Source organism: Rhinoderma darwinii, chromosome 1 (assembly GCF_050947455.1).
Source record: "Rhinoderma darwinii isolate aRhiDar2 chromosome 1, aRhiDar2.hap1, whole genome shotgun sequence".
Lineage (NCBI taxonomy): Eukaryota > Metazoa > Chordata > Amphibia > Anura > Rhinodermatidae > Rhinoderma > Rhinoderma darwinii.
In genome coordinates this window covers 183,302,075-183,324,890 of record NC_134687.1, presented here as the reverse complement: position 1 = coordinate 183,324,890, position 22,816 = coordinate 183,302,075, and the positions used below count along the sequence as shown (strand labels likewise).

At 44.8% G+C, this 22,816-nt stretch overlaps 1 protein-coding gene across 2 annotated transcripts in view; it reads right to left on the bottom strand.

The window, feature by feature from the left end:
- Positions 1 to 226: 226 nt before the first annotated feature.
- TSPAN5 (tetraspanin 5) overlaps positions 227 to 22,816 on the bottom strand; it is a 207,261-nt gene continuing 184,671 nt past the window's right edge. For both annotated transcript variants that reach the window (XM_075860645.1, XM_075860646.1), the window contains 4 exons: positions 12,419 to 12,544; positions 11,603 to 11,650; positions 10,494 to 10,610; positions 227 to 3,256 (listed from right to left, as the gene is read on the bottom strand). In XM_075860645.1, coding sequence (XP_075716760.1) covers positions 3,191 to 3,256; positions 10,494 to 10,610; positions 11,603 to 11,650; positions 12,419 to 12,544 — 357 coding nt within the window. In that variant the 3' untranslated portion in view covers positions 227 to 3,190. The remainder of the gene's footprint in view (positions 3,257 to 10,493; positions 10,611 to 11,602; positions 11,651 to 12,418; positions 12,545 to 22,816) is intronic.

The window sequence follows — 22,816 nt, the reverse complement described above, 5'->3', positions numbered from 1 at the left end:
ACTAAGTCCTGCCTACAAACCAGAAATGTGACAGCATATCGGCCGTGATATCGGGGGCAGGTGACAGGCACAAAAATATACCTTTTCTTTAGATAATGATTTCTTAACATTAGTTAGGCATTTTGTATGTGTTTGGAAGTTTTGTTTTTTCTGTCTGTCGGTTTACACTACAAAGTATGAAGAGTTCCCATGATGCACTGCACATCACAAATAATACAACAGAGGACACACTACATCTTGTCTTTATTTTGTATATTTAATTACAACTATTAACAATTCTCAGGCTGCACTGTTTGGCCTGGTCCTTTAAAAACTGTACAGTTGTACTTTCATTGTGTCAAAGTGGTAAAAAAAAAACATCCATCGCCCTCAAAGAAGTGAGAACATATAGAATGACTCACAATAGGATTAAAAAGTGATAAATAACTGTACATGTTATAGAACTGTAAAAAACTGAGCAAAATAACTGCCGGACCTGAAATCAAGCCTAATAGAATCCACTTTGCACAAGGCAAATGGTTCTTGTGTATTCATCATTTCTTCAAGGCGATCGTTGACTTTTCACATGTCCTATACATACAACCTAGTTAAACATAAGGACAGAAAGTATAAAACAGGAATTATTCTCTCCCCCCTCTGTTCAGCAGAGAGCACAGAAAATATTTGCATTTTAGAGACACAATTTATATGTTGGGTGGGAACTGGGCAAAAAAGTGACAGGATTTTCCTATAACTGGTCTTTCACATTGATTTTCAATGAAATGCACTCATGATAAAGCCGCGACATTACATATCGAAGTCATTGTGGTTGACTCATCCCTTTACTCTGGACATGTAAATGATGCTGGGTTTTTTTGGGCTGACAAAGACAAATCAGTACCCCCGATTTTTAAACAGGCATAGAACTGGTACAACTTTACACGTATCCGTAAATAAAATGGCCAGTACCATTTTAAATGTATTTCAATTGTTTTGTATCAGGTGTATTAAGCCCCATCCTCTGAGAAGTAGCAGGAAGTGGTGGCCCAGGATAAAGCCCAGAACAGGACCTCAGGTTGAGATACTTGGCTGAGCAGATATCATGTGTGTGATATCTAGGAAAGTTGATATCCTGTGGCTCTGTACAACGTCTGACTGCCGGGGAGGGAACAATATACCCATGGCATATAAACAAAGCCAATTAAACAAGTTCTGATGGGTCCTTTTAAATTGTCCAGCCCATGAAGAAAAATATTTTTTGTATTTTTTTTCAGTGAAACAGGAATGCAGAGGAATAACATTCAATAGTGTATATCAAAGTCAAAAATGGTAACGAAGAACTGTAAATGTGTCATGCAGGTTTCACACATTCAACTTAAGAGTGGAATCGGCAATCTTTCTCTGCAATGGATAGGGCATTGGGTTTGAAAATCGACAGCATGTCCTAAAATACATGTGGATATTTTCTAAATCATGTGAACAAGTATTTTGGAAATCCTATTCACATGCATGAAGTATCTTCAGTACCGATTTTTGGTTATTGATTCCTATAATTCCCTTAAATTCACCAAAAGTGAATGTCCAACCTGGCAAATCAATTTACCCAATGCCTTCTAATGGCAGGAAAAAAAATTCGCAATCTGGTGAAAATCTCTAATTATAGTATTCTTAGTTAAGATCATACAGTAGATATACCTTGCAGTCCTATGTAAAAGCACAGGAAAACATGATATCACAGAGAGTTGTACCAAATGGCAACTTCATCTCTGCTGCAGCTGTATTTTTAACTACAGACTATTTCTCCAGTGCAGGATAGAGACCACCATTGTCCGCATGGGAAGTGCCTTGTAACTCTTCTCAGTTTCACTTGTGGAGTTTTAGAGTTATTACTTTATTGTACATGCCATTTTACATGACAGCATTTCTGTAATAAATAAATTTGGAGTTTACTTTGCAACAATTGGACTTAGTATTTTGGTTTCATCTGCTGCTCTGCTGTAGACTCTCTGAATACTACAGTGGTCTTCAACTACTATAACTGCAGCTAGAAATATGCTCTGTGGCATTATCATCTATGGCCTGGGCTGATAAAAGTGAAGGGCTTCCAGTGGCTTAAACAATCTGTTATTTTTAGTGTCCAGCACAACAAGAGTAGTCACCGAAACAGGAAGCTCTAGTGTTGCTAGGCAACCTCAAGTAAAGCTGCCCTTTACATTTCCTATAAAAACAGGTTTTTATCCTTCACAGTAGGATACGGATTTACAAGGAATTACATTTAATATATCAGATATTAGGATCAAAGGCCTTTGAAGACTTCAGATTATTGCAGAAATAATGAATTCAATGTTTTTCATTTCATTCTGTCAAACATTACTATGCCAACTTCAAGTGAGTCAAATACTCACAAAATTAATCATTTATCAAACAGTAATGTGTGTTTTCCTAAAGATTTTCTTCATTCCTTCTAACACACATTTAATATAGCAAATGTTTTTGTGTGAAGGTAGTATGTGTTTTATACATATAGAAGGACAGGCACAATGATCACATAAGCACATAGCTGCTTCTTACCATTGGTGAATTGTTACACGGCATAAAACACCATCAAAAGTACAAATCATTTGTGATATGTGTAATCTCTGTTCTATGGGGGGGGGGGGGGTAGCCGTAGGAGATCTACCTTTGGCATGATGCCACGTGCCTGTGTTTTCTTACTCCCAGTCTATTAAACTAGACTGTAGAATTAGAAACAACATACCATTTGCTGACATCTCATGTAGTATATACAAGACAGTGTTACCATGTTAAACATACCAGGCTGATCAAATGTCTGACTGTTGTGCTATCAATAAAGGAATTATACATCTGCTAAAATGTGTGCATTCATTGTGTGCCGCACTATGGTGACATAATGTTCTGTTCACAAATATTCCGTAGACCTTACCACATGCAATCAAAAACACAATAAAAGCTCCGGGAACGTTCCTGTTCACAATCACTTCTCTGTAAAAGATCTAATGCTTTGCTGCATGGAAAAGATCTGAGCTATTAGCTTGTGCCATTAGTTATGAAAAGAGCCGCCAAGGAATTCTCCTACATCACTCAAATATGGGATGTGAACATTCTTGGCCCTGAACCACGGTATCGAGCTGCCACGCCGAGTATCTGCTTCCAGTGTCTTCTACAGAGCTTGGTCTCTAGTGGAATATCTTTACCAACTGGCTCTGACAGCTTCAATGTCACTCACCAAATTCTGAGCCAGACATATTCCAAATATCTGTGGGGAAAAAAAAGCAAAATACTTTTATTAAGTGATCCTATAAACGGAAACCTAGAAAATATAATTCACCATTAAAGTTATTTGCATGTATTCTAATTCATAACATTATTCACTGTTATTTATATAGTACCAACGTATCTTACAGCGCTGTACAATGTCATCACTTACATCCGTCCCTACTCACAAAGTCATTATCTTATCTCACACACGCTAGGGGCAATCTCATAGGAATCCAATTAATCTAGGATGTTTGTTTTTAAGTGTGGGAGGAAACTGGAGAAACGGTAACAACTGGGTCCTGGGTTCGACGTGGGCCGTGTAAACGAGCATCGATCAACGAGACAGGGGCTATTATGGGGACGAGCACTTGTTACTCCTATCGCTTGTCCCCATACATTTCTATCATGTCGGGAGCACGTCTCCCTGCTTACACAGAACTGCTAACAAAGATAATATTTTCTGCATTTAAAACTACACAATCAGTCGATGAACAAGCGTTTGCTCAGTGTAACTATTGGGAATGAGCGTTCTGTAAACGCTCAATTGGACGATGTGGAAGGGCCTTAAGAAATCACTGCAAACATATGGAGAATATATAGACTTTATGAAGATGTTTTCCTTGGTCGGATTCGAACCCAGGACCCTAGTTGTGCAATGCACTAAGAAACTGTGCCACATTTATGATTCTGAAGAGTCCATAAGGCCTTCTTCACACGTTGTGTTTTGGGTCCCATGCACACGACAGTATGAAAAAATCTGTTTAAGTCAGTACTCTGTATGGATGCGCAAGCAGCATTTGTGAAGTTCTGTATGAGAACATATTTTTGATCGTATGTTTCAGTATGTATGGGTTCTGCATCAGTTCTTTTTACTTTTGTATGAGATCAATATGGTGTTCTGTATGAGTACTATATGTACATTTATGAAGCATTTTCTACTTCAAAACCAGTCCTCCTAGACAGTAGTTAAGGGCCAAAAAATGGTACTCGTATAGTACTCATACGGATGCAATTTTTCAGTCTCCATTGACTCCTACGAGAGAAAACAGCGTCCATACAGGACACGATGGAGCATGCCACAATTTCATACAGCATCACCGGAGCCTCCATCGGATAGCATTTCTACCATATTACTACTCTGTACCACTTGAAATATGTACAGAGCTGTAATACGGTCTTGTTCTTCAGTCCTTTTTTCTGCAACTTTTTTTTTTTTAATACGGTGTTCACACATTTTATGTAAATTAATTAATATTGGGGAAAAAAAATCTAATTTACATTTGAAAAGTACGAGGTGTAAAGGGTTTATTACACTTTTTTTTAACAAACTGCAGCTTGTCCCATCCATTGCATTTTTGTGTTATTTTTTACTCATTGACCAAATATAAAACCTTAACATTTTTTACATAATGTAAAAGTAATTTAATGCAAAGAAAAAGCAATGTCGTTTTTTATGAAGTCAGTTCAAGAAATGTGGGCATAAACCATGGCAAAACCAGCGGGGTGGCTTTCTGCCCCACAAGTACTGCCAAGTGTTGACTAAATCTAAAGCTGGTCATACATATATATTTTATTAATGTAGGCTTAAACCAGCTAAACTCAGACTTTAATTAGATTTTTTGTTAGAAGTTTCTAGCCGTGTCTTATCCTCTTCCTACCGAAATAAACATGCATCCTCGGCCGATCCAAGCGTGCAATGTTTATGGTGGAGAGATAACGGTCAGATGACCAATGGAGAAGATAAACACTGAAAATATGGCTTATTCATATGCACAAACCAATATATAATAACGTCCTTAGTCTAGAGTACAAGTCGTAAACATATATCGAACATTTTACCTTCACCCTAGGAGTACCCAAGCCTCCATCTTATAAAATATGGAAGGTCCACTCTTGTGGAATACTATTGATAATAAATGACAGAAACTAGCTTTTGGAGGTCTGTCAGCCTGACTTAATCGGAACAAAGTCACACTTTGAAGATAAACAAGGGACTGATGACTAATGCATTTCTTTGCAGCAGCGAGATTGTAGTTCGCATACTGCAGTGAACAAAGGGAATTTGATGTATAGTATGTGTTATACCACTGGCATTCATCCATGTCCAGCTGTAACAAACTGCATCATGGTTTAACTGTTCACACAAAAGAACATTGGAATGGCATTAAACTTGGTAAAGATGATAAAAGACATGAATATGCATTCAATGAAGAATGTTATGGATGGGATCTGGAAGCACCAGGCTAAGGCTACGTTCACATCTGCGTCAGGGCTTCATTCTGTCGGAAACTGAGCCCTGACAGACACAAACTGAAATCAAAGGTTTCCGTTTCCATCACCAAAGGTTTCCGTTTTCATCACCATTGGTTTCAGTTTGTCTCCGTTGTGCAAGGGTTCCGTCGTTTTGACGGGATGAATACCGTAGTCGACTACACAGATATGAACGAAGCCTAAGATGGTCTATTTCAACTAGTGTTAAGTATACTGTGGGTACTAAAAATAGCAACAGTGGTTCCCAATTTGTAGCTGGAGAGTCAGACAGCCTAACCAGTCAGCAATCTTGAATTCTTATGGCAAGAAACTATTACAAAAGAAGTAGTCACTTCCTATTTGGGTTGTGAAATGGAGGACTATTGGTCAAAATATTTTGCAATTTGGTGGCGTGCCATTTAATGTTTGTTTCTATAGAGACTATGAAGATGCGAAGAGACATGGTGTAATCTATAATAGTATCAAGTGATACAAATCCCAGTAACATATCAGTTACCAGTATAGACTTTAGATGAGTTACAGTTAAAGCGACCATCCGGGATCAGGACACAATTATAAATGCGATGGGGTGTTTGGAATATTATTACCTGGTGCCCTCCAGTTGCCTCCCTATTTTGCGGATCTGCCATTTTAGGGTGCCCTCTGTGTTGCCTCAAAATGGCCACAGCGGTTCCCAGACTGAGTCTAAGACACTCAGACACTCACGTGAGCAGCTCTGGCCAATCTGAGAACAGTGGGAGTGTCTCAGACTCGTAGGCTAAGAAGCGTTGCAGCCATTTTGGGACAGCACAGAGGGAACCCTAAAACGGCAGAAGAGCACAACTGGAGGGCATCTCTGATCTATTATTGCATATATACCATTATATTTAAAATGTTGTCCCAGGACAGGCGGGTCGCTTTAATAGCTGCAGTGAATCTTCTGGGGATGTGTTCACATGACATAGTCAGGGGTTGCATCTTGTAGATTCCATAATTATACATGGGGACTCCTGGATAGCAAACAGTAATTAAGATGTGGGCAGCTTATAAGGTTATAAACCTAAAAGGGAAAAGCTTGCTCCATTTTGGCACTGCATGGTGGTGGGTTTATGTTCTGACCAGTGGCGTAACTACCGCCGTAGCAGCCGCTACGGGGCCCGCGGCATGAGGGGGCCCGTGTCGACCGCCGGCACGGGCCCCCACCATGGCCGGAGGCTCCGCTAGCAGCCGCTATGGCTGCCACAGCACGACGCCACTGAACACGACTATGGCAGAGCAGGGAGGTATCTCCCCGCTCTGCCATTAAACAAAAGACATGTATCCCCTATCCACAGGATAGGCGATACATGTGTGATCGCTGGCATTGATAGGGAGAACGGGGGACTGAAAGTCCCCTGAAGTTATCCATCACAAACCTCTGACTTCCGGGGTCTGTGTCGGCAGCTGCGTAGAAATGAATGGAGCGCCGGTCACGCTTGTGCGCATGCGTGACCAGCACTCCTTTAATTTTTATTGAGCTGCGCAGACGCCGGAAGTCAGAGGTTAGTCATGGAGAACTTCAGGGGACTTTTAGTCCCCCGTTCTCCCTATCAATGCTAGCGATCACACATGTATCCCCTATCCTGTGGATAAGGGATACATGTCTCTTGTAGGACACACTTTAGGTCGCATTTTTTTGGGAGGGGGGACGCTGTATGGCGTTCCCTACAGGGGGGGGCTGTATGGCGTTCCCTACAGGGGGGGGCTGTATGGCGTTCCCTACAGGGGGGGGGCTGTGTGGCGTTCCCTACAGGGGGGGGGGCTGTGTGGCGTTCCCTACAGGGGGGGGGGGCTGTGTGGCGTTCCCTACAGGGGGGGGGGGCTGTGTGGCGTTCCCTACAGGGGGGGGGGCTGTGTGGCGTTCCCTACAGGGGGGGGGCTGTATGGCGTTCCCTACAGGGGGGGGGCTGTATGGCGTTCCCTACAGGGGGGGGGGCTGTATGGCGTTCCCTACAGGGGGGGGGGCTGTATGGCGTTCCCTACAGGGGGGGGGCTGTATGGCGTTCCCTACAGGGGGGGGGGCTGTATGGCGTTCCCTACAGGGGGGGGCTGTATGGCGTTCCCTACAGGGATGGGGCTTTATGGCGTTCCCTACAGGGATGGGGCTTTATGGCGTTCCCTACAGGGATGGGGCTTTATGGCGTTCCCTACAGGGATGGGGCTTTATGGCGTTCCCTACAGGGATGGGGCTGTATGGCGTTCCCTACAGGGATGGGGCTGTATGGCGTTCCCTACAGGGATGGGGCTGTATGGCGTTCCCTACAGGGATGGGGCTGTATGGCGTTCCCTACAGGGATGGGGCTGTATGGCGTTCCCTACAAGGGGGGGGGGGCTGTGTGGCGTACCCTACAAGGGTGGGGCTGTGTGGCGTTCCCTACAGCCCCCTCTGTAGATAGCGCCATACAGCCCCCCCCCTGTAGATAACGTCATACAGTCCCCCCCTGTAGAGAACGCCATACATCCCCCTCTGTAGAGAACGCCATACAGTCCCCTCTGTAGAGAACGCCATACAGTACCCCCTGTAGATAACGCCATACAGCCCCCTTTGTAGATATCTACAAAGGGGGCTGTATGGCGTTATCTACAGGGGGATGTATGGTGTTTTCTACAGGGGGGCTATATGGCGTTATCTACAGGGGGTGTCTGTATGGCGTTATCTACAGGGGGTGTCTGTATAGCGTTATCTACAGTGGGGGCTGTATGGCGTGATCTACAGGGGGGGGTTGTGTGACACCCAGGGGAGGGGGGGCCCCAGTCAAAAGTTTGCTATGGGGCCCAGACTTTCCTAGTTACGCCCCTGGTTCTGACTATAAAGCACCTGATAGTATAGTATATCATATTAGTGATAGTAAGAAAGACTGTAAAGGGTGTAAGGAAGAAAGTGATGCAAGGGACGGAGTATAATTTTGTAAGGAATGGCACCAAAGTAGAAGAAAATTCAGACAATCGATAAAATAGGACTTCACTTATGCATATTCCATACTACAGTGCTATTTAGGGGACTATTAATCTCCCCTGTTCACTAGACATGGAAGTAATAGAATCATTGTTGTCAGATTGTCACCTCCTGACATTTTTATTTTAGTAAATACTTGTATTCCCCATGAAATAACAAATCTGGAACATATCTTAGAACTCTGCATTGTGCAGTTTCCCTGTTATTCCTCCTAACATTTATGAATAAATTGACAACTGGGTGTTATCATTCCCCTTGTCAAAGGGGTGTGTCCCTACACAGTCTCACTGTCAGCCCTGATAGGACAGTTTGTCTGTGTAGGGACATACCCCCAACTGGTAACACCCAGTTGTCAATTTATTCATGACCATTTAAAGGAACAGTGACATCACAAATTTTTTTTTCATATGTTAAAGATGTTAGTGCTTTATTAAAAACGTTTATATTTATTTGTGTGTTTGTGTTTTACTTTTTCTTATTTTTACGCTTTTTCTTCCCTATGGGGGCTGCCATTTTTTGTTCCATTTCTGTATGTGTCGATTAACGACACATACAGACATGGAATACGGCAGCCACAGTCCCATAGGGACTGCGAACGGCTCCCGTCCCATCCACTTCTGTGTACGCCGTCTGTGTGGGAACTGCGCATGCGCCGCTCCCACACAGTCTAATTTGAAATTGGCGCCGTCCGGCGCCATTTTCCTGTGGACCGGAAGTCGCGGCCGGACAGTAAGATTACTACTTCCGGTCGCGGCTTCCGGACTTGTGCACTTGGACCAGCGGCAGCAGACGGAGCGGACGGGCCGGAGGGAGCCGTGGCGGCAGGAGCAGGTAAGAGATTTCAATGTATGTTCGTGCTTGTGTACGTTTACTACTGTATGTAATCCTACTACACTGTGTGTTAGCTCAAAAAATGGCGACACACAGTGTAGGAGGATAGTCCGTTCAAACCCCTCGTTTATCCCGGCACTAGCCAGGATAAAGGAGGGGGGGATGCTGAGAGCTCACTAGAGCGAGGGCTTTTTACCCAATTTTGCAATGCTGCAATTTTGGGAATAGCTCCATCTAGTGACCAGCAATGGGAAATATTATAAATTAGAATCTGAGAAAAAGCAAAAAACACGGCGCCACATAGTGCAGGTTACCCAGGTATGGAGTGGTGTACAAGAAGAGTGGTACTCACCTGGTAACGGATGGTAGAAGGCAATAAAGGATAAAGGTACAGCTGCTGCCAGGACTCGGGACCGGTGATTCAAATGAACGACCGCGAAGGTTATGCTGGTATAGCAGAAAAAGGAGTCACCACGGGCGCTGCTGCACTTCAATGGAACCAAATTGCTTGGAAGGTTCAGCAGAAGGTTCAGAAGGGTCATGACCTGATGAAGATGCCAGTACGGCATTGAAACGCGTAGTCATATTATTAATAAATTCCATTTATTCTTACACTCTTCCGTACATTATTACCAACGATCTGAACCTTCCAAGCAATTTGGTTCCATTGAAGTGCAGCAGCGCCCGTGGTGACTCCTTTTTCTGCTATACCAGCATAAATTAGAATCTAATTTATAATATTTCCTGACTCGTGAAAAAAATAAAAAAAATTTGAACAATGTTTAATCACCTACACTCTAAATGTTTAATTAAAAAAACAAAAACATGTTTTTCTGGCAACACATTCCCTAGAGTTGGAAGAAAAAAAATCACCAGAATTGTTATTTTAGGGGAATTCAAGTATTTACTAAAACATACATGTCAGGAGAGGTGACTGGTCCTCTTTTAAGTGTACCTAGCATTAAAGAAAATTGCAATCACTTCTTTGGCAGCTTTAGATGGATATTAGATATTGTGCAGCCAGGAATGTTTTGTGTAACCTGCCTGTTTTTGGTCTTTGCCCATCTCTATGCATGGCTTCATTGCATGTTTTCTGAGTGGGCAGGCTCTTCCCGTCCTGTGCTCTATCCAGAACATCCCGAGTACCGACTCCACTTACCTGCAGTAATGCAATGCCTATGAACACCCCGGCCACAATAGTTAGATTATCTTGAAGCCACTTCTCAAACTGAGGAACACAGCCTTTGGTATGAATGGTCGCTTGCTGGTCAAGTTCCTACATAAAAAGAAAAATATTACAATTTCAAATATTCAGGTCACTGGCATTAGGCACAATAATATAATTTGCCCAAACATGTTCACTAATACAATGGAAGAATTTACAATTGAACATAAAAGAGAAAAATACAAAACACACACATCGGTAGTACATAAATTAATACAAAGTCTAAGGCCTCAAGCACACGACCGTAGCCCAGCCCTGATTACGTCACAGAAGGCCCGAGAAGTGTCATCTGCGGGCCGTGCACACACAAGATGTGCATTGACTTCAAGGAGTCCTGACTGCAATTGTGGTCTGTAAAATGACGTCATATTTTTTTTTGTGGCAACCACTTTCGTGTGCACTGGCCTATAGGATAGAATGTGTTCTATACTATCCGCAATCACGGCTTTGTAGTATGCAAATGCTCAGTCGTGTGCAAAAAAAGTGGAACGATTGTTGGGCCTATGCCTCCTTGTGAAAGGGAAATTGTGCGTTATTATTTAAAAAAAATAATAAGATATTCACTCAGGAGTGAAAGTAATTGCCAACTTATTTCCATGGAAGCCATTTTTTAATATAGTGATGACAAGTGTATTCATATTGGTTACCTTTAAATCAGAAACTACTGGTAAAACAGTCACTTTGTTATTTATGCTAAACTATCATTCTGTTTCTGACACGTGAATACAAAGATAACAACCAATGTGGATCATTTTCTATTGTCACTTTTTCAATAATAGCCGCCACAACTAAAAACTGAAAAATACCAATATGTCTCTATGTAAAAAATAAACAAAAAACAATTACTAAATGCTCTGGCTTCTGATTTACTAATATATGTCCAATTTTATGTATTTGGGGGAAATCTTCTTTTAATATTTACTTTGTATTTCAACCGGAGTATAATACTTTAGTAGAGCGACTTACTGCAATATCAGATCTCTTCAGATTCCCAAGTGTAAAACATAACCAATATTTCCAGATAGGTAATGACTCATACTTACTGACTTTTGCCTGACATCGTAGCCACATTGAGTGTTAATGACATCTTCCTATCAGTGACAAAAAAGACAATAATGTAGTAACACACAAAGTACTTTTTTTTCCGACTGTCCATCTGTCACTCCCAGTATGTCCGATGTATCCATAGGGGGAGGGAGAGCGCTCCCTTCATGAATACACCGGACTCATGACTGTGGGCTTGGTGTAGTTTTTGATCGCTTCTATCAACCAAACAGCACAATATTTTCTTGTGCCGTTTTGGCTAATAGGAGAGCGGACCTGTCCCCATACTATGCTGCCCTTACATCTGATGACAGATCCGCTTTTATGGAAATTGGCTATAAGTATTTTCTATGATATATGTAGGTGGAAAAACAATGAGATATGCTTAGTACTAGATTTACATCTCAGGAGCCTGTGGACAATGATTGTCTGGCACCTTAGACCGCCAACAAGTAGATCACACCATAAGTCATGTATGGCTTAAAATGTTTGTCTACTCTTACGGAATACAGAACATTGCGGTGCGGTGCTCACAAGATTTAGCACCCTCTCCAGTATTCCTCTTCTCCCTCCCTCACAATTTACATATGAATACCGACTGTTCCTATAGGGAAATCCAGCCCCGGATAGGAGTATTTAATGTGACAGCTATAAGTGGACCTAGTAAAACATTGTGATATTAGTATTTACTATGATAAATATAGGAAAATATCTAAAAGGAATGCCCCAGTATAAAATCTTTTGTATAGCCAGGGATGTGAAAGAATGGATGATGCCCTACTTATAAAGATTAGGGATTAAGAGGAATAACGTACAGCAGGATCTTTAGTGCAGCAGGAGAATGGCACTCCGCAGCGCTCTCGACTAGCATTGGCATCTGTGCAGTTAAAGTAAATATTCAGATTCCAGTCATCAGCTCCAAATGCCCCACAGCACTGCCACTACGGAGAGATTTAGAAAAAGAACAGGAGAGATAAATGACCACATTTTCTGACTCGTATACATTCAGTTTCAAAGGCAATCACTGCAGGTCTGTATTATGGAAACGTAGACACTCTGTGTGCCACTGTATGGTGTCTCTGTGACCCTATTTTTCCCTAGAAGCAATGCCGAATGCCACATTATTTTTACTGTAATGGATTCTCATTCTATTTGTACATAGTATAGGCCTATAAAATTCTATAGGTGACGTATCCATATGAATTCGTACCACACGAATACGTAATACGGCTATGAATGAGGCTTTAGAGCATGTTCACACTGGGTGGATTGGTTGCCAACTTAACGTGTTGACTCCACAAAGAGAATTCATAGCACACTACGGTGCAATGTGAATGAGGGTTTCAAAACTTTTCATGCTCTACTCAAATGTGGATTTCACAGCAGATCTCAATACGAAAAGGTGAAATGAGAGCTCAAATCCATGCGTATGGTGCAATTTTTTTTACTGCAAATATTGCTGTGTTAACATTCCCTTATCATAGATTAAATAAAAGAGGTACCTGGATATATAAACCCCTGATTTGTCTTGCATGCAGCCTTTTCTTGTTCTATTCAGCGGTTTCTGTATTATCCTACACAAATAACAGATGCTAGCTGACAAATATTAATGGAAAGTCATTACAGTACCCCCAGGGCTTGTCACAATGCTTTACATAAACCCTGAATGGTATATAATTCGGCTTTGTTATATTCTGTAAGGCTATGTTCACACGGAGTATTTTGGGGGAGGAATATCTGCCTCAAAATTCCGTTTGGAACTTTGAGGCAGATATTCCTCTCCCTGCACGCCGATTTTCGCGGCAATTATCGCGCCGTTTTTCGCCCGCGGCCATTGAGCGCCGCGGGCATAAAACAGCGAGAAATACGCTTTCTCCTGCCTCCCATTGAAGTCAATGGGAGGTCGGAGGCGGAAGCGCCCGAAGATAGGGCATGTCGCTTCTTTTTCCCGCGAGGCAGTTTTACTGCTCGCGGGAAAAAGACGCCGACGCCTCCCATTGAAATCAATGGGAGGCGTTCTCGGGCCGTTTCTGCCGAGTTTTGCGACGCGGTTTCCGCGTCAAAAAACTCTGCAAAATACCCCGTGTGAACATAGCCAATAAATGCATATTTATTGATTCTGGGAAACTGGGTGACACGTAATATAGACACTGTAATGGCGACCATTAGTAGTTATCACCTAACATCTGTTATCTACGTAGGATACCAAAAGAAGGGCTGAGAAGAATATTTAAGGACACCTCAGGGACTTTTATGTCCATGTACTTTTTATAGAGTATAAAAGTATAACCCTGACACAGGCTGATCAGAAAATCTGAACAATGTCATATCATCTTCATCTCCGAAGTGAAATTCTACCATTGATTTACATTGTTAATATAATGACGACATGGAGGATCTTATCTTCATTACCGTTTTGGCTGATGTCACTAAAAGCTGAATTCACACCATGTTTTTACATACAGTTGGTAGTATACGCCTAGAACAAAAAAATTATATCCAAAAGTATACTGTACGGTATTTATAGACGTCTAGCGGACAGAGGAATGCCAAAAGTTTCTGTTTTCGGCATACGTCTGGTAGGTTTACATTATTGACTGTATTAAAAAATGTGGACTGCAACAATTTTCAATACAACAGGACACCACAAAAAAAAAAAAGAATATGTCTAGTGTTTTTTTTAGGAATAATGGAAGTCAATAGAGGACGTATCAAATATAAGGGTGTGTTTGCATACATTTACACAGAATACGAAAAAATACACAAAATGTTAAGTTCCCTTTTAATAAAGAAAAACGGCTTTGTCAAATGGATCACAACTGTTTACTTTTTTCGACCTATCCATTTGACAGATTCATCAAAAAAGTATACAGTTGCTTCCCTTTTAAATGGTATACGTCTGGAAAAAAAGGTCATGAAAATGTAGTACACGTGTTTTATATTACTGTAGTTTCCTACTTCATTGAAGGGGTTAAACAAAATATGGTATTTAAATTGATAAGAAGCAATGAGCAAAGCGATCAACCAGACATATAATGTAGCAGTTATACGATGAGATCAGGGAATGTGATTCTGTCCAGTGATTCAGTGATGTCCTATGTATGTAATGAAGGAGGAATCAGTAATTCACCTGTCCTGACAGAATGTTAGCTCAGAGAGTCAGTGTATTAAAGAGACAGTACATTCATTGAATAACATGGATTTTAGCAACACATGCTGTAATTTAGGCCAATGACCGAGGATGCACTGAAGCAATACATTATGTGACATTAAAATAAAGTTTGTGAGTGGAAAGTTAGTGGAACAGATGCAAATCCAGTTTCCTGACCAATAATGGATTATGTCACAAAATGATTGATGATTGGAAGTAATTATCTGAAGCCACAAATGACTCCTGGCAATTTGGAGACAAGTCCTCATTCCCCTGGAATAAATTCAGCAATCCAGAGGAACTTGCTTCTAAATTTGCTACAGAGAGGTTCTAAGGACAAAATCTACACTTTTTCTTATGGGTTAAAAGCCATGTACATCTTCGTAACCAATTATAATTTTTTGTTTTTTTTATTGCTCCAATGCATCTAAAATTAAAAATGAAGCAAATTTGCAAATGGTCTTTATTAAAAAATCTCAAACTGTTTTGTGTACACAGTTCCTATGCAGACAGCAGGCCGTAGGGGATGGCGGCCTGCAGGGAACCCATCAGACTGCCACATCAGGCCCCGACAAAGTTCTACACCACAGAGAATAAAAGGTCTCGACGCCGGGCAGTGTCGGGACTGTGTATGCGACTTGAGCACACAACCAGGACATGTGCTGCGTCGCATAGAACATCGTGACACTGCCCTGGTGTCTGGAACGTCTATGCACCACGGCACAGAACTTTGTAGAGGACTGATAAGGCAACCTGAGGTGATCTGGGGTTGCCCCCTGCGATGAAGAGAAGGGAAAAGGGGTCCGATCTGGGAGGGATATGGGGCCCTGCTCTATGTTGTTATGCCCCTGTATGCAGATCTATATATGTTTCCATGGTAACAGGCTACAAAGCCAGATACTGCAGTGATACTCCCATCCATCTGTTCTCTACTTCTTACTAACTTAGATTTGGTGGCTGAGGGGACTGATGGATGGCAATATGACTGCAGCATCAGTATACTTGCCAACTGTCTCGGCAACTGCTACATTGAATTGTATCTGCATCCTCAAGACGCAGATACATTCGAATACTATGGCAGAGCAGGAAACTATCTGCTTCCTGCTCTGCCATTCACACCGCCTGGAGCAAAATCCCCTACCAAAGCGTTGCAGACGCACTGGCCGGAGATTACACTGCAGGAGGTGCCACTGACGTCACTGCACTTATATGGACAGTGAAGTCAAGGCTCTCTCTATAAGAATTCCCGGCCAGAGCGTCAGCAACGCTTTGGCCGGGGATTCTGGCACTCCAGGAGCCCCGGACTTCATTGTCCATATATAGACAGTGACGTTGTCAGTGGCTCCCAGTATGAGCGGATACTCCGGTCAGACGTTGGTAATGCTCTAGCCGGTGATTCCACTGCAGGAGGTGCCCCTGACGTCACTGCCCTTATATGGACAGTGAAGTCAGGGCTTTCTCTATGCAACGCTTTGGCCTGGGATTCCGGTGCTCCAGGAGTAGCCCATGACTTCACTGTCCATATAAGGGGTGTGACGTCAGGGGCACCTCCTGCAGCGGAATCACCGGTCAGAGTATTGCCGATGCCTGGCCGGGGATTCCGCTCAGAGGGAGCCACTGACGACATCACTGTCCAAATATGGAAAATTAAATTAGGGGCTGCTCCTCCTACTGGAGCGCGGGAGTCCCTGGCAAAAGTGTTGCCGACGCCTGTCCGGGGATTCCGCTCATAGAATGAGCCCTGACTTCACTGTCCATATAAGGGCAGTGACATCAGGGGCATCTCCGGCAGTGGAATACTCGGCCAGAGCATTGGCGATGCCTGGCCGGGGATTCCGCTCATAGAGGGAGTCACAATGGCTCTATCTACAGGGAGGGGAGGGCTATCTACAGGGGGAGCATGTGTCAGTATCTACAGGGGGAGCATGTGGAACAATCTACAGGGAGGTGTGTGTGGCACTATCTACAGGTGGGCTGTGTGTGGCATCACCTACAGGGGAGTGTGTGGCATCATATACAGGGGGGTGGCATCATCTACAGGGGGTGTGTGGAATCATCTACAGGGAACTATGTGCCATCCCCTACAGGGGCTCTATGTTGCATCATCTACAGGTGGGCTGTGTGTGGCATCACCTACAGGGGAGTGTGTGGCATCACATACAGGGGGGGGTGGCATCATCTACAGGGGGTTTGTGGAATCATCTACAGGGGGTGTATGTTGCATCATCTACAGGTGGGCTGTGTGTGGCATCACCTACAGGGGAGTGTGTGGCATCATCTACAGGGGGTGTGTGGAATCATCTACAGGGGGTGTGTGGAATCATCTACAGGGGGTGTGTGGAATCATCTACAGGGGATTATGTGCCATCCCCTACAGGGGGTGTATGTTGCATCATCTACAGGGGGTGTGTGTGGCATCATTTACAGGGGGGCTGCGTGGCATCTACAGGGGGCATTGTGGCACTATCTAAAGGGCAGCCATGTGGTACTATCTACAGGGGGCACTGTGGCAACATCTGCAGGGAGAAGTGTGTGGCAATATCTACAGGGAGCAGTGTGGAGCACCATCTACAGGGGGCACGGTGTGTGGCATTATCTAGGCTGGTTTTTTATGCTACCAGTAGTGGTAAGCACATATTGCCTAGCCCTAGTGATAAAGAACGGCCGGACCGAGCCGCAGGCCTAGGGAGAGGCCCTATGATGTGGGGAAGAGGAGGAGCCGAGGGACACAAGGGTGGGATAGACGGCGCTCCGTGCTGAGCACCAGTCTAACCCAGAAGTAGCAGCTGGTTGTGTCCCGCAGTTCGCTCCACCACATGCAAAAGCACACAACCCACCTGCAGCTTGCAAGCATGTCGGACTTCCCCAGTTTTTTTTGGGGAGTCCGTCGTCAGTTGATGCGTGGGCAGGTGCCACAGGAGCGTCTCTAAGGTCGCTGGGGGCAGGCATCGGGGGGAAGGGGGTTACAGTTCGGGAGTCGGGCATGGCAGTTCAGACTGATAGGGATGGAGAGGTGGATCGGGTGCGGTTAGACGATAAGGCAAAGGGGGAGGTTTACATTTGCTTTGAGGGACCTCTAGGAGCGCATTTAAAACCAATGGTTAAGGAGAAGATATGGAAGGACGAGTATGTCGAGATTTTTTCACTGCTACCGCTGGAGAAATTTAATTTGGACAAGCCAAAGAGGGTGGAGAGTAAGAAAGAGGAAGAGAAGCGTAGGTATAGATTAATATCCCACACTTTCCCAAATTGGTTGCAAGCGTTTGCTATATTGGCAAGTGTCATCGGGGAGAAGGCGCCGGATAACTACTCCGGACTCTTCTGCTATTTAGATGTCATAGGGGAAGCTTACCGGGTCTACGGGGGGGGGGGGGGGATGACCTGGCTCAGATACGACGAGCAGTTCAGACAGCGTAAAGCGGTCTGCCCCAGTATACGGTGGGATCAGAAGGACATTGGGTTATGGCTGAGGGTAATGGCACCGGTAAGGTTTGGCAGGGAGTCCTTTCCAGGGGGAGCCGGCCAGTATGGACAACAGGGGGGGCTCAGTTGGGCGGGGTCAAAACGGGTTTGTGCTGGCAGTTTAATGACGGCCAATGTATGTTCGGAGCAGGATGCAAATACTCCTGCTCCGTTTGTGGGGGGGGGGGGGGCGTCCTATGGTTCATCCTGCAGCTTTAAGAAAGGAAAGGGAAAGGGAGCCAGTGCAGGTGCCCATGGGGAAGACACCGGTGAAGCTGGCAGAGATGTTGCCGTATCTAGGTAGACACCCGGATAGAGAAAGGGCAAAGTTGCTGGAGGCAGGTTTTAGGGACGGATTTCGCATACCTCCGCCTCAGCACGAGGTTCCCTTTTCCCTTTTCATTGCGTAAGTCGGCGCGGGAGTTCTCATTGATAGTGACGGAAAAATTGAACAAGGAGGTGGAGCTGGGTAGAATGGCGGGGCCTTTTGTTTCGCCCCCCCTTTCCAAATTTGGTGGTTTCCCCACTGGGGGTGGTCCCCAAGAAGGAACCCAACAAGCTTAGGCTTATTCATCACCTGTCGCATCCAAAGGGGGCTTCCGTGAATGATGGCATTGATGCGTCTATATGTTCACTGGTCTACACTTCATTTGACGCGGCAGTTGATTGGGTTAGGCGGTATGGAAAGGGGGCGCTTATGGCAAAGACAGATATAGAATCAGCTTTCGGTTTACTTCCAATACATCCAGATAGCGTTTGGCTGCTGGAGTGCTATTGGGAGGGGGGTTATTTTGTGGACAGAAGTTTGCCGATGGGCTGCTCGATCTCCTGCGCCTATTTCAAATAGTTTAGTTCCTTCTTGGAGTGGGTTATTTGAGAGGCGTCGGGGGTGGCCTCAATCATTCATTACTTGGATGATTTTCTATGTGTTGGGCCGGTAGTTTCCCTGGTGTGTAGCAATTTGTTATCAACTGTACAGTGGGTGTGTAGACGGTTCGGAGTGCCGCTTGCGCCAGAAAAAACAGAGGGCCCCAGTTCAGTGATGGTGTTTCTGGGTATCACCATTGACATTGAACGTATGGAATGCCGCCTTCCCCTGGAGAAATTGCAGGATTTAAAGTTGCTGGTGGGAAAACCGCAGGACGTGCGAAAAATCACGTTGCGGGACTTGCAATCTCTCCTGGGGAAGCTTAATTTTGCATGTCAGATTATGCCTATGTCCAGGATATTTTGTAGGCGGTTGGCGCAATCTACGGCGGGGCTGAAGGCACCTCATCATTTTGTCCGCTTAGTCAGGGAACATCGGACGACTTAAAGGTGTTGTCAGAATTTCTGGACCAGTACAATGGCCGATCAGTTATGATGGCACAGGTGGTTAACAGTTTTGATTGGAACCTATTCACCAATGCATCTGGTAGCGCGGGATTCGGCGCCTACTGCGGGGGACAGTGGTGTGTATGTCAGTGGCCCAACACCTGGGTGGAGGAGGGCTGGGTTCGTAACCCGACTTTCCTGGAGTGATTTCCCATTGTCGTGGCGGTTACAATATGGGGGGAGCGGTTCAGAACAGGAAGGCGCGGTTTCACTGCGACAACATGGGGGTGGTGATGGCAATTAATGTTTCGGCAACGTCTCCCCCTGTTGTCTGTTTGTTGCGACATTTAGTCCTGTTGTGTTTGTTCTTAAACGCGTGGGTTACTGCGGTGCACGTACCAGGGTTCAACAACTCAATTGCGGATTCTCTCTCTCGGTTACAGTGGGATCGGTTCCGGTTGTTGGCCCAAGAAGCGAAGGGGGCTCGTGTGAGGACACTTGTGGGATCTGGTCTGCAGGGAGCGGGTTGGCTGATCCGTTCGTCGTTGACTCCAGGGATGTGGGTAACGTACGAGGCAGCTTGAAGAGATTGGGAGGAGTGGCTGAAATGGATGGGGTGGTAACGGATAACTGGATGGTTGCATTGCTTGCGTTTTTGGGCTATGTGTCGGCTGCGGGTTGGTCTGTCACAAAGGTGAATCGCTTTGTGGTGGCCTTGGCTTTTGGATGCAAATGGCTGGGACGGCGGGACGTCACAAAGGATTTTCTAGTCGGCCAGGCCCTGAGGGTGTTTAGACGGGGACGGGTGGTGTCCGATAGGCGTCGCCCCGTGTCATTAGCGTTGCTCGAACAACTGGGATCCAGGGATGAGGTGGTTTAGTTTAGATTGGCTCTCTCTTGGGCATTTTTCGGGGCACTTAGGGTGGGAGAGCTGGTGTCGCCAAGTAGATCGCGATCGTGGGGGTGTGTTAAGGGAGGATGTAACGCAGCTGCCAAGGAGGGTGGAGTTCTGGATTCGCCCGTCTAAAACGGATCAGTCAGGAAGGGGAAAGCGGGTGGTGATGGATACAGTGTCAGGGGCAACCATGTGTCCGGTGCGTACCTTAGTGTCTTATTTGGGGGCTAACAATTTAGGGTCGGGTCCATTGCTGCATCATGCGGACGGGTGGTTTCTGTCTCGATTTCAGTTCACGGCAGTTTTTCGAAGGTGTCTGATGTACATGGGCCTAGAGGCTAGATCTTTCGCGCCACATTAATTTTGGATTTATGCAGCCACGGAGGCGGTCAGCTGCGGGTTGGGACCGGAAGTGGTGTGTCATATAGGGAGGTGGGAATCTCGTCGATATAAAACATATGGGCGGGGGAAGGTGGGGGAGCGATTTCCAGGGGGGGGGGGTTGTGCCTGAGGCTCTTGTTATTGGTCATGTCCAACTGTACCAGTGCCTGGTATGGATCTTTGGGCACACGTATGTCCATTGGGGGGCGGTTCGGGCAGACGTTCGGCCGGACGGGCGCCAGCTGGGAGTCGATAGATCGGTAGCCACGTTGCGGTGGCTCGGATTCCAGGGCATGTAGTGGGCGAGGGTTATGACGGAGTTCAATCACTCGGCAGGGCTGGATAGGGCGCCAGACTTCCTGGTGCTGCATGTTGGGGGAAATGACCTAGGCGTCCGTCCTTTAAGGGGGCTGATTCGGAACATCCGATTCGATCTCCTGCGGCTATGGGCCATATTTCCCAGGGTGGTGGTGGTATGGTCAGAAATCGTACCTCGAAAATCATGGTGGGCCGTCAGGTCCATGTCGGCGATCAATAGGGCATGGGTGAAAGTGAATCGGGTGGTGTCTGCATTTGTGGCAAGGAATGGAGGAGTGTTTGTGTGTCATGTTGATTTAAAGGATGGTGTGGGTAAATTTTGGTTGACAGATGGTGTGCATTTGAATGCAGTGGGTGTGGATCTGAGGGCATTGAGGATTCAGGAAGGAATCGAGCTGGCCTTGGTGTTGTGGGGGAACTCATATTTGAGGGGTTCAAGATATGCTCGCTGTGGCGGGGTTGGGGGTCCTTGGAGTTGATCAAATTTGGTGGGGGAGGGACTAATAGTAGGGATGGTCCCTCCCAAAATTATGTTCTGGGGGATCTGGTTGATTTGGGCTCCTGCTGGGTGGTGTCCCGAGGAGTAAGTACATGTGACGTTTTAGCCATCTGCGGTTGGTCACGGTGCCCCTGAGCCTGTGTTTAGGATGGCTGGGGGTAAAAGTACAATTGTATGGGCAGAGTGGCGCCAGATCCTCCTTCCTGAGCTTCAAGGACCTCCCTCTCCAATGTTATGTAAATTGTGGTTATTTATTTCCTGTGTATTGATGCGTAGAATTGTTTTGTTTGTTTGTTAATAAAATGGCTGCTGTGGCCAAATTAATTCCAAGCAAAAGTCTCAGTGTCTTATCGGGCTAGTTAGCAGTATGGTAAGTGGGGGATGCAGGTTGTGAATTGGTACAGTAGCGGGAGGTAAGGTAAGACAAGACCGCACTCTATTATCCCTCGTCAAGTGAGACATCACCTGTCTGTAAACAACCAGATAACCAGAGAGATATCGGCCATCATAGTTGTCAGCCAAACTACTGCAGAAATGTTGTTTGGTTTTTTTTTGTTTGCAGAAATCCTGGAAAGTCACGGCTACTAGCCACACCCACTAAATAAACAACGCCCCATAAGACACACCTACCAAAGACGCCACACCCTATGTGTCCCTGGAAAAATGTTTAAATGTTGGCAACTATGCATCAGGTTAGACAGTTTATAAATTTGACTGTTACCATGGAATCATATAGGTCTGTATAGGAGCTGTAGAAACAAAATGTTAGAATATTTTTAATTAAGATTATAGCTGACATTTATAAGACCACAGTTTAATGGTTGTGCTTTATACATGCACCAAAATCCACAAGGAGTTGGTCAAATCAACAAATCCGATTCAAGCTTTTATTTTTTCTGTGCAGTTTAGAAAATGAAGGAAGTGATGTGACTGGTTGCAATGGGCGCTCTGCACTCGATTTTCTATAAATGCGGCCAATAGAGTTCAGTATACACATGAATGCAGCACAACCACGGCCACAGAAATCTCCATATTTTCAATGCGTGTAAATTACAAAACTATATAAAGAAACTCTTATACAAGCTGGATAACAAATTAATTTGGGAATATTAAAATCAGGGATGTATCTACAGTTATGAGGATCTCACATGTTGTGCCGCTCTTTGTAAAAACTTCATTCATTTGGCCACGTT